This window comes from Rattus norvegicus, chromosome 10 (assembly GCF_036323735.1).
Source record: "Rattus norvegicus strain BN/NHsdMcwi chromosome 10, GRCr8, whole genome shotgun sequence".
In the NCBI taxonomy this organism is placed as follows: Eukaryota; Metazoa; Chordata; class Mammalia; order Rodentia; family Muridae; genus Rattus; species Rattus norvegicus.
In genome coordinates this window covers 13,084,610-13,096,748 of record NC_086028.1, presented here as the reverse complement: position 1 = coordinate 13,096,748, position 12,139 = coordinate 13,084,610, and the positions used below count along the sequence as shown (strand labels likewise).

The following is a 12,139-nucleotide window of genomic DNA, read 5'->3' as shown; positions in this document are numbered from 1 at the left end:
GGAGGACCGACTGACTGCCTGACTGACTGAGGGGCATGCTGCTGCTCTGTGGGATGCAGAACTTAGAATTGCCCAGTGTGTGCTTGAAGCTGTCAGAAGCTGCTATTCTCAGCCAGCCCTCAACATGTCTCTTAGTTTTAGTACAAGCTGGGAGCTACACTGAGCTGGCGGTACCTGGTCAGAACTAGTCTTTGACTCTTGCTAATCCTTTTGGTCCTTTTGGGCAGCCCTAGGGGGCCTCATCTGGGGATGGACAGAGACAAGATGTTCCTGACCCTTACAAATTGATCCATTTGTGCCAGCCTTTGTCCCCAGGTTTAGAACATCTATCCTGTGGTCTCAACCATCCCTGTTTTCCGTGGGAAGGAACTGTTGTATGTGTGGGCTTTGTGCACAGCTGCATGAAGGAGAATAGGGTGAAATGGTGCTGGGGAAAGTGTGAGGCCCTTTCTGGTGCTAGCAGCTCCCTCCTGAGGGAGACATTCAGGTGTAACAAGATCAGATAGGAGCATGAGCCAAGGGCTAAGAATAGAATTTGGGCTCAGGTGGGGACATACGAATGCCAGCCGTGAAGTTGTCAGCCAGAGCCAGAAAAAGGAGCAGAGCCAGGGTTCTAAGGAAGGGCAGAGTCCGTTTGGGATTACAAGCAATTGATAGGCAGCAGCGAACGTAGAAGAGGGCAAGGATCAGGCCCCAAAGTACTGGGAAGCAGAGCCAGGAAGTAAGCTCTGGGCCTGGAGGAAGCCCCTCCTGGTTCTCATGGCCTTCTTGGTGTCTGGGACCCTACAAGCCGCTGCACAGCTGGTGGATGCTTGGGACAGCCTGGGGAGAAAGGTAGTGAGATGCTCTGCCTGGTACAGCCTGTTCCCAGCACCCAGATGGGCCCTAGCCCAGCCTAGCTCTGGTTTTCCTTCCCCAGGGAAAATACAGTGTGCAGGGTTCAAGAGCAGCCTTGATACTCTGCAGCCCTGGGGTGTCTGCCAGAGCAGTTGCTGCCATGGATGGTGTGCTCCAGGCTCTGGGCTTTGAAAACTATAAGAAGAGGCAGGTCCTAGTCCAGGTGAGCTTTATCCTGTAACCTTCAGCCCTCAGCTAAACACTCACATTTAGCTGGGGCCTCACCAGACTTTGCCTCTTTCTCCTAGAGCTTTCTTGAGGAACTGGGTTTGTTCCGGGAGCAGCTGGATGTTCAGGGGGTTCCTGTGGGATGTGCCTTGGTGGTCTTAATGGCCCCCAGTGGGCAGCTAAGGCAGCCACAACTGCTGGTCAAGGAGCTGAGTCACTGTGGGTCCCTGCAGGGTTGCCCCAAAATCTTCCTGTTACTCTCTAGTGGCCTCAAGGGTGAGTGGATGGACAGTGATCCCAGTTTTGGGGGGATGAACAGGAAAGCTGGGAGCTGCTGTCCTACCTACACAGCTATGGGGTGGGGTGCTTCTCCTCCAGCTGCCTGGGAGCCTGAAGCTTTCCTTCTGCATCTGGGGAAAATCTGCAGTCAACATCCTCACTGGTCACTGCTGCAGCTCCTGACAGAGGTGGGGCACCCAGAGGAAGGGAAGGCTGGGCCTATGTCTCCCTGGCCTCCTACAGTCAGTTATGATCAAACTAATTCAGGCTCAGTTGCACCTGTTCTGCAAACGGGCTGCAGGACATGCCTTCGTAACTACATGGGATCACCCAGACTCCAAATGTTCTTTCCACCCCACAACTTTGCCCAGAGTATTCCCTCAGTGTCACATGCTCTCCCTGCTGGCTTGGCTCCTGGTATCTACACTGAAAAACATCCAGCCTCACCGGTCAACACTGATACAGGCAATGACTACTGCTCTGTTCTATTGAAAGGCCCTGGTAGCTGAGATAGGCTCGGGTTTGGTCCTGAGGTCTGAACATCTCATCAGGTAGTTCGGTGGTGTCTGAGTGACCTAGGAGTGGGGACTGTGGGCCCCAGTTCTGCTCTAAGGCTCTCTCAGCTTAGTACCTCCCTAGGTAATGGCACCTTGGGAGCCCTCCTCTACAGACCTATCCTCTAAGGATAGGGATAGATAGATAGATAGATAGATAGATAGATAGATAGATAGGTAGGTAGGTAGATAGATAGATAGATAGATAGATAGATAGATAGATAGATAGATAGATAGAGGGTCCTGTCTCTGTATTAATCCCTAGAGTGAGGTAATGAACTTGAGGATGAGTCAGAGTGAGCCCAGGTCTTGCCTAACTCCACTCTGACCTCTACTTTCTCTGAGTCTCCCCTGGAGCCAAGATCCTGACCCCTCTGCTTGGGTTGTAATCCTATCCCTGATCCCCAGCAGGGCAGTTTTCTGAGGTGCTCTTGGGCCCTGCCCTCCTAGCTCTTTTGCAGAATAGCTGAAGAGTCTGCTGAGAACACCTACTGCCCCATCTTTAGGACTTCCTTTCGGGGGACTCTGTGTTTGGGAGATGGGCCCTGGAGGCCAGAGGTGAGGGGCACACAGGGAGTCCAGATGGGGTGGCTGAGGGAGGTACAGATGGGGTGAGGAGGACCTGGGAGTCCCCTACTGAGTGTCCCTAACCCTTTGTACAGTCAGACCCTGGACCCAGCACACAATATGACCTGTCTGGGACCAGGGCTGCCCTCCTACTGGCTGTGTTTCAAGATCGGCTAGGAGCACGGCACGATGTGACAGCACTGAGGGATCTTTGCCAGGCTTTGGGCTTCAAGGTCACCCTGAGGACAAACCCTTCAGCTCAGGTTGGGGGAAGCTCAAAGCTGGTGGTGCTTGAAAGGAAGGGTACCCCTGCCCTAGGACCCTGGAATTCTCCTTCCTGGGTTCCCCCCACATCACAGGCAGGAAGCACACCTGTAAATCTAGCCTCTGACTCCCTGCTGTATGCATGAGACAGTCACTTTCTCGACTTGGGAAGCCTGACCTCCAAGGCAGAGAGTGAAGAAGTGCCCCCAGCCCCAGGAAGGGCAGCCAGGTGCTGGTTCAGACCTAGACTTCACTACTCCAGGCCTTCAGGGAGGAACTGGCAGAGTTTCGGAAAAAGCTGGATACTCATAAGGGCCCTGTGAGCTGTGCCCTGGTGGCCCTGATGGCCCATGGGGGGCCACAGGGGCAGCTGCTGGGGGCCGATGGTGAAGAAGTACAGCCAGAAGTGTTGGTGCAGGAACTGAGCTGCTGCCAGGCACTGCATGGCCACCCCAAGATCTTCCTGTTCCAGGCCTGCCGTGGTGGTAAGGGGCCCTGCCTCCAGCCAACCTTCTACCCTGGTGTTCCGCTGCCAGCCCTTACCCTCCCACAGTTCCCACCCAGCTCCTCCCGGAAGCCTGCATGCTGGCCTTTTCCTGCCCCTGTCCAGCCTCCCCTGGAGTCAAGCCCACAAACTTGAGCCTGTATGAATGTTGCCAGCCCTGCAAGCCTGTCTCACTATTTCTATGAAGTCGTGAAAGTATCTGCTCCATCCTTCTCCAGGGTACAGGGACCCTGGTGTGGGGCCAAGAGCTCTCCCATGGTACCGGCATTGGTTGAGAGCACCCCCAGCCATCCCCACCCAGGCAGACGTTCTTCAGATCCATGCTGATGCCCCAGGTGGGTCTGCTTTTCTTCCGAAGCCCGGGCTCAGCACACTGGTGGTGGGAACAGCTCACAGCACATGTCTAGGCCTGTCAGCTTTCATTTTGCCACCATCTCTGCTCCTGCTTTGCCAAGATTCAGGGAGGAAATGTCTCTCTAAGCTGTGGGGACTCTGAGCCTTCTGCTCCTAACTGAATCCGACAGTTTGGAATTAGCAAGGGGAACTAGCTTCTTGGAGTTCATACAGCCTAAATGCCATAAGACTTGTGGTTTTCCAGCCCTACACTCATTCCACTGTCTGGTGCTGCCCTTGAACCAGAGCCGACACTGGCAGGTGGAGTCCCGGATGCTGGTAACAGGAGTTGACTCTTTTTGCAGGCAGCCTTCTCTCCACTCCAGGGGGCTCAGGCCAAGCAGACATCCTTACCGTGTATGCCGCTGCTGAGGGTAAGAAGCCCACGGTTATTGTGGGCCTAGTTTCCTGCCCTAAGACCTGGAGTTGCTTTACTGTCAGCAGGTGTCCAGCTAAGTCACTTCCCTCCCACAGGTTAGTCTTTATAGCCATAGTTATAATGGTAAGATCCTGCCAAATGCTCCCTCGAGTGAATTCTAGGACAGGACAGTCCTGCTTGCCTCAGACGCCTGTCCACAGCTTGGTACTTTGCAAGCCCACAGTAAATGTTTGTTGTATATTGATTCTACCCAAACATTCTCTCTACAAATATCAGCAACTTCTTCCCGAGGCAGGAAGTCTCTGACCTCGTGCTGGTCTGAAGCCAGATACCCAGAATGTTCTCTGCTTCCCCTCTTCACTCTTTCCACCCACAATAGGCCACTTGGGGTTGGGCTGCAGAGCAGAGCAGCCCAAGGCTGACTCTGAGCCCATCCCCTCACCTAGGCTGTGTGGCCTATCGGGACGAAAAGGGCTCGGACTTTGTCCAGACACTGGTGGAGGTCATCAGAGCCAACCCTGGAAGAGATCTCCTTGAGCTGATGACTGAGGTGTGAGGAAGGGGGACAGCTCTCATTCATATTCATATTCTCTCCCCCCCCCCCCGCCTTTATTACTAGGAGGGCTCTCTTGCCCTCACATCTTGAGTTGCTCAAACATGGGGCACATTTGTGACAAACTCAGAAGCAGTTATAACATACACTAAAGTTCAGGAGAGGAGGACACCAGAAGCCATGAGGGCGGGGTGGGGAGAGGTTGCGAGGTGGGGGATGTACTGGGAAGCAGAAGGAGTCGGAGGTCCTCTTATTTTGTTGAGATCGGGGTGGGCAAGGCTGGTCTGGCCGATTAGATGGTTATATATATGGGGTGGGGAGCCTTTCCCTTTGGGTGGAGTATTTTTTGGCTGAGAGCAAGGAACTCAGGTTAAACCCTTGGGTTAGTATGAGATTCAAAGATGATTAGGTAAGCACTTGAAATTTTAGGTTTACAGAATAACAGACACAAGAGATGGTCATTGTGGGGCACGCCTGTATCTGGGAGGTAGCGGCAGGTTTGAGACCAGCCTGGGATACATAGACCATTTCAGAAAGCATCGACCTCTCAGCAAAGAACCCGCCAGCAGACAAAGACTGCAGTGGGTGTGATGAACTGAGCCTAGCTGAGTGTCGCTCCTCAGGTCAACAGACGGGTGTGTGAGCTGGACGTCCTAGGGCCAGACAGTGATGAACTGCGCAAAGCCTGCCTGGAGATCCGCAGCTCGCTCAGGCGCCGGCTCTGTTTATAGGACTAACAACCTCGCCACTTCCCCTGCATCCCCTCTTCACATCCTGTCATCGATGCAGCAATGGGCGTGGGAGCTCAGATAGCGCCAATAAATATGTATTCACGATCGGCCTGCTCCGGGAAATGCATGCTTTTTCTGAAATACGGGAGATAACGGGAAAGTACGTGGCAGATAGGGGAACGACTGTGCTCCCGGGAACCAGAGGTTGGATCGGGGTCTGTGCCTCCTGTCTGGGACTACGGAACCTAACAAGGCTGATTTGGATATGCCCGGGGAGGCCTAGGGAGATAGAAGTCCTGGGAAGGATTAGCTCAGGAACCATAACTCTCGCCTCGCCGAGTCCCTGATGCGGGCCCTCTCAATTTCCACATGGCACTGGGGCCACAGAGTTGAGGACAAGGCGAGCCAGCACAGATCTGGAGACTGGAAGAGACCATTGTGCATACATCAGTGATGTGATAGGGCAAGTGCACGGGTTGTTCCGGATCCTGAGTTGAGAGCCAGCAAATGGAGGAGATCCGAAAGGCAAGCCTCTAGGATTTGGAAGGACTGGCTGACTGCCCAGGAGGGCTCGTAGCGATTTAAACTTGCGTAGGCTCCTATGTACCTGTCGCTAAATAGATGAACTCAAAGGACAGGAATTTTCTTCAGTTTAAGCATGCGCAGTGGGCGCTTGAGTAAGCCTTATGGAGAGAGCTAAGAGGGGAGCCGGCGTAGGGCCGCGTGGCCTAATGGATAAGGCGTCTGATTCCGGATCAGAAGATTGGGGGTTCGAGTCCCTTCGTGGTCGCTGCTTGTATTTGTTTTCTAAAAACCTATTTTAAAACTTCCCATTCTCAAGTTTGCTTTCCAAATTCTTCACCCCACGGCTCTCAGGACTCCCCATGCCGTCTGGTACCCTGGATGACACCGAAGGAAGGTCAGCATGATTGTGTTAAGTAGGTCAAGTTAGCCGAAGACAGACCAGGAGCAGCTCGAATTAGGAAAGGAACCGAATAGATGTCAGATTGGGGTGCTGGCATGGTGGGTGGCACATGTCCCAAGGGGACGCCAAGGACACTTCATTAAACAACACCACCACCACCACCACCACCACCACCACCACCACCACCACCACCACCACCACCAAAAACAACTCAGTAGGCTATCCGGTTGATACTTGTATGATATAGTGAATGTAATTAATGTCACTGAACTGAACATTTGAAATAATTAAATCACTAAGTTTGGTGTGTATGTCCACAACTCTAAAATCCGTGAAAGGGAAAGAAAATTAGATTTCTTACAACCAGAGTGTGACCAGGCACACCTGTAATACCGGTATTTAGGAGGCGGAGGCAGAGGAATGAAAAGCCACTCTGGGCTACGTGAGATCCGTAGGTGTCTCCGTACAGGTCCAGTTTAAATACAAAATTTTAAATAGCAAGAATATGTCCAAGATTAAGTTAACACCTTTTAAAGGAATCATTTACTTATTTTATGTATATAATATATACATAAAATTTTAAAGGAATCATTTACTTATTTTATGTATATAATATATACATAAAATTTTAAAGGAATCATTTACTTATTTTATGTATACGAGTACACTGCAACTGTCCTCAAGACACACCGGAAGAAGACATCGGATACCATTACGGACGGTTGTGAGCCACCATGTGGTTGGAGGGAATTGAACTCAATACCTCCGGAAGAGCAGTCGGTGTTCTTATCCAGTGAGCCATCTCTCCAGCCCTTGGGTTGATACTTCACCTGGGGGAGAAAAATCTCTATTTAAGTGGAATGTCTTTCATCCCTACAAATCCTAGGACCACGGAAGGCAAGGGCGGGGAGCCAGCTCACGTGACACAGCGTCGTGAGAGTAATTTTTTCTTTTTAATGTTACAGAGGCTTAATAAGGCTTGCAAATATATTAGATCAGTTACACGCGCGGGCGCGCGCGAACACACACACACACACACACACACACACACACACACACACACACACACACGAGATAAGGAGAGTCATCGAAAGGTCAAAAGGACATGAGGCTGGGCTGGAACCCACAAGCCTCAAGCCAAAGATCTATTTCAGGTTCTTTCAACTGGGCTAACTGTTCGGTTGTTGTTTTTGTTTTTGAGAGGGGTAGGTATCAAGTAAAATATATAGGCCAGTTGTATACTTTGTAAAGAAAAAGTATGAAGACCTGTCCCTACCAAGTAACACCTGGTTAGCACAGTTTCTCTGGACAGGGAACCGGCACTGACCGCACACACATTATCGCATCGGCTTCTGTTCATCCTGCATCCTGCATCACAAACACGTTTTCCATACCGGCCGTCGGGTTCAAAGGGCTCATTCGGTATTGGTATCTTGGAAGGACGTATACCTGTTCTGTAGACCGATGTGCACAATAAAAACAGTGATTCACGTGTTTCGGTTGCCTCCTCGCAAGTGCGTCCTCTTTTAGATCTTAAGGGTTTTTGGGGTCTTGGCTGAAAATGGTACACACAGCTGATGAACACAGAAACGACGAGCGCAGAAACGACCCAAAGAAACAAACTGGTGGAAGATCCATGGGCCGGCCTCCCTGTCAGCCCCGGTGGCCTAATGGATAAGGCATTGGCCTCCTAAGCCAGGGATTGTGGGTTCGAGTCCCACCCGGGGTAAGAGGTTGTGTTTTAGGCCTCTAGGTATCTGGAAAGTGAAAATCGAAATAAAGCGGTTTTCAAACAATGGAGAAGGTTTTTATATGAAGTGAAACATATTTTGCTCTCAATTTGTTTTCAAATAAATTTCAACATACCATTTCAAGGCAATGTTTTATTTTCAAATAAACACGTTTTCGCTGTAAAAAATACCATATGAATTTTATTCGAACTATTTTTTTTTAATGAACCACCAATTATTAGTTGATACATAGTAATTGTTCAGGTTGTAGATGTACAATTTTATTGAAGTTCCTTTAAAAAAAATATCGGGGTCTCGTTAGGTAGACCAGACTGGGCTCGAACGCAAAATCCTTCGGCATCTTCTTCCTGAACACCAGGATCACAGTTGTACACATTGATTCCGGGTTAAGTTATATGTATTCTCAAAAAGTCCTAATTTTTTATAAACCCAATTATTTAGAGACTAACGTCCAAGGCAATTGGTTAATATTTAAATTGTACTTTGGAGCTCGAGAGCATAGCTCAGTGGCCGACTCAAAGGCACTGAATACTATTTTTTTTTTTTTTAGCTTGGATACATATTTGAAATAGATAATAATACTGTATTAATACTGATAAAAATACTATATGAATTTCAAATACATAGAATGCATGACTTCATCTTCGGGTAAAAAAAATTCCCAAAATACAAGCTTCGATATATCGTAAATTTGGAAGTTTCTGATGCATTATGTGTCAGGGACCCTTCCTAATTAATGCTGTCTTTCACAGGAAGGCCTCCCCGAGGCTGATTCTGCAACTTGTAGGATGAAATTATATTTTCTTCGTTTGTCTGGTTTGTTTGTCTTAGCACGAGCTACATGACGGTTGTGTGGAGGTCTTTGGAGTTTGACCCTGATCTCTAGAAAAGAGATCCAGTCCTTTAGACAGGGTCTGGAAGGTTCTTCCGACCATACCTGGAATTATTTAAATTTGGTATATTTATGAAGTGTTCGTTTAAATGTACAAAAAATTAAATTTATAGAGATAGTCTTAAGAGAAAAGGAAGTCTTCCCACAGGATTCTGACTCTATTGCCCCGTGTACGAAATGCTTGTTAGTCAAGTACAACACAACTAACTAATCCTCTCCAGTTTTCAGACTTCTGTTAAGTTCTTTTACACAAAAGTATCCGCCCAACGTGGGGCTCGAACCCACGACCCTGAGATTAAGAGTCTCATGCTCTACCGACTGAGCTAGCCGGGCGGCGATAAATAAGCCGTTCCCCACAGGCCTCTTGGAGTTCTATATACTTCCGGGTTCTAGAACGCAGTCGATTTGTTCTTCTAGGGAGAGCTTCTAGTCCTAGAGCAATGATTGGTTTGCTCCTGCAGCTTTCTATCAACTTCCCGGCCGGGGCTTATGTGGTCCCTTCCTTCCCAGGAGCCACAGGTTTGGGGACAAGGTGGTGGTCTGTGAGGATGTCAGTGAGACCTCCGTTTAGGGCCTGATCGGTTCTAGAATCTAATCATGAGAGAACATACGTTTTCAAAGTCGCCGCAGGACACTGGATCTCTGGCCGAACGCTAAGCCGCGGGCTTCGGAGAACCAACCCGGAGTTGTGGCTTCTGCGTCTAGGTCTCTGAGCTGCGCGGGCTGAGCTGGCAGAGTCCAGGCCCGAGTGGTTTTGGCCACGGTACAGGATCTGCGGGTTCTGTGGCTCTCCCCGGAAGACTGAGGTTGCGGGACTGGCGGATCGGAAGGCTCTCATTCTTGACGTCCTAGACTTGGGTTCTAGTGGGCAAAATTTCTGAGCCGGAGTCCACCATGAGACTGCGTTGTTCATACAAGCTCGCAGGCTTCCCTTTCCCGAAGGACGATGGTCCTTGGTCATTCATATCGAATGCTGGGCCGTAGGGGACCGGTCTGCCCTGTCTTGAGCGTTTCGGAACTTTCCCTTCGGGCGGGTCTCCACGGAGACGAGCCTCCTCCCTTGGCTTCCTGAAACTCACAGGAAAATGAATTCGTGGAGTCGTCCTCAGCAGGGGCAGGACTAAGGGAACGTGTCATTCATCTAGAGATATCCAAAGATCAGCAGTAAGCAGCTTCGGCACAGTGGCTCGTTGGTCTAGGGGTATGATTCTCGCTTTGGGTGCGAGAGGTCCCGGGTTCAAATCCCGGACGAGCCCATCTTTTTAAATAATTTTTTTTTTCTCAGTGTGTCTAGTCCCACGTAGCTCCGTCTCCGCAGATTCCTGGATGTAGTGTCCTGCGCCTTCCACACCACCGGAAGAAGAGATCGGCAGCAGAGGCTGCGTTCACTCAACATCCCACCATAATAAAGCTGGTCACCAGGGCTTGGGTTCTGTTTTTGCACACTGGAATTTTACTAGATTTTACTATTTGATTATTCAGGTATGGCAAGGCCATTAGAGGAAATGACTGCCACTGAAAATATAATGTGTTGCTCACAGAGGAGGGAGCGTGGAGTCCCACGTGACTGTGGCATCCCGAGTGACCACAACTACATTTGCCTTGTAAGCAAGAACCTACCCGCATGGTAATTTTCCTGGAAGGAAGAGACCCGGAGCGTTAACAGGCGTGTTTAGCTAGTTTTAATGATCTCAGGACCCTAGTGCATGTGAACTGTCCCTAGTCATCGGATATCTGACTCTGGTGAGATCTGGAGAAAAGATGTGGTTATGGTTGTGGGTGTGAGTGTGGGTGTGGGCTCTGCACCGTGGGTTATGTTTGAAGCAATCATTTCAGAGACTCTAGAAACTGGCTAATCTGGGAGGGACAGTATTAGCCAGGCCCAAATACCAAAGCATCAGAATGAAGTGGGGGCGGGGGGTGGGTGGGGAGAGTCTCATTTGAGCCCTTAGAGATTACTGCTTCTTTAGGAGAACTGAACACAGGCTGGGAGCTCCGAGCACAGCTCAGGGCGCCGGTGGGTCTTGCTTCTAAACTGCCCAAGTTTCTCTTCTTAATTCAGGGACCTGGTGCTAGGACTCCTTTTCTGTTCTCGACTTGCTATCCCCTAAACACGGACCGATCTGCAGTTCCTACGCCCTGAGGTCTGGTAGCGTCAAGGCATAACCAGGCTTCTTGCCCGGTGCCTTCCGAGGCCAGACCATTTTGAAGACTCTTGTTTAAGTGGAAGCCATTGTTTCCTCAGCTACAGGTGAATTCCCCTCTGGTGCCTTACCTAACCTCCTCCGTACAGCCAGCTATGTTCTTATTCCCACCCAGGCTGACTCCAGAATGTGACTGGGTTCCAGGAACAGATCTGGGAGCCTGCAATGCCTCCGGTTGGGTTTGGGAGTCCAAACCCTGTCTTAATCTTTAATCAAGTGACAGGAGATCTTGCTGGATGCTTCCCCAAGACAGTAGTTTGTTTCACTGGGGTGGAATAAGAACAGGATCCACAGTTGGGGCCTTTCAACCCTAGAGTATTGACTCCTTCTGCTTTTCACAGGGGACAGAATCGAATCCTCCCTGACAAATGACAGAAGAGGGGAAACCTCATGAAAATGAAAGGGAGACAGTTCACTAGAACAAGATGCAGCTCTAGTGAAGACACACACACACACATATATATGTATATATATGTATGTATGTATATACATATGTATATATGTATATGTATATATACATATATATATATGTATATGTATATCATGCCTCATTAGCCTAAAGGTATAATTACTGTTTAGAGTATGAGAGGTCCTGGGTTCAAACTTCTGATGACTTCTGTTTTTAAGAGAGATGAGAGCTATCTGGTTTGGACTGAAGGTTGTGCTTGGAAACCGACAGACGTCTTTTGGTATTATAGATGAGGTTTGGAATGATGATCAAGGCTTGGGAATTGCAAGTCTCTGCTTGAAATTATAGTTATAAAGCTATAGTTTTATAGTTATATATAGTTATATTTATAGTTATATAGTATTATAGTTATAAAACAAGTTGTAAAGTTGTCTTTGTAACTGTAGGTAGACTTTGTGCTAGCAGCCCCTCACTGTGTCACTAAAATTAAAGGAGCGAACAGCCACACATTTTAAATGTTGTTATATTTCTAGTCAGCTTTTGCTCACGTGTAGGTGGTGCATCACTGCAGGCATAGTCTTTGGCCGCTTTTGCAGCCCTCTGCATTTGTGCACAGGCGTCAGGCTCTAGGCAGCCGGGAGCGATAGGAGGGGTGCGAGTCTCACACC

At 49.3% G+C, this 12,139-nt stretch overlaps 1 protein-coding gene and 4 non-coding genes across 6 annotated transcripts; 4 read left to right on the top strand and 1 right to left on the bottom strand.

The window, feature by feature from the left end:
* Positions 1–90: 90 nt before the first annotated feature.
* Casp16 (caspase 16) lies at positions 91–10,282 on the top strand. Of its 2 annotated transcripts, XM_063270079.1 has the most exons (11): positions 95–834; positions 920–1,060; positions 1,146–1,341; positions 1,444–1,532; positions 2,349–2,456; positions 2,561–2,728; positions 2,992–3,214; positions 3,453–3,569; positions 3,933–4,001; positions 4,453–4,556; positions 5,183–10,282. In XM_063270079.1, exons 1-11 carry the CDS (start codon positions 760–762, stop codon positions 5,288–5,290), a joined length of 1,398 nt encoding a protein of 465 aa, XP_063126149.1. In that variant the 5' UTR covers positions 95–759; the 3' UTR covers positions 5,291–10,282. The 2 variants fall into 2 exon arrangements, with proteins under 2 accessions (XP_063126150.1, XP_063126149.1); XM_063270080.1 differs by lacking the exon at positions 4,453–4,556 and having other exon boundaries at positions 91–834.
* Positions 6,008–6,080, top strand: Trnar-ccg1 (transfer RNA arginine (anticodon CCG) 1). Its single transcript has one exon. It is a non-coding gene; the product is annotated as a tRNA-Arg (tRNA).
* Positions 7,872–7,944, top strand: Trnar-ccu4 (transfer RNA arginine (anticodon CCU) 4). The gene has a single exon. It is a non-coding gene; the product is annotated as a tRNA-Arg (tRNA).
* On the bottom strand, positions 9,119–9,191 carry Trnak-cuu15 (transfer RNA lysine (anticodon CUU) 15). The gene has a single exon. It is a non-coding gene; the product is annotated as a tRNA-Lys (tRNA).
* Positions 10,043–10,114, top strand: Trnap-ugg4 (transfer RNA proline (anticodon UGG) 4). Its single transcript has one exon. It is a non-coding gene; the product is annotated as a tRNA-Pro (tRNA).
* Positions 10,283–12,139: the final 1,857 nt, after the last annotated feature.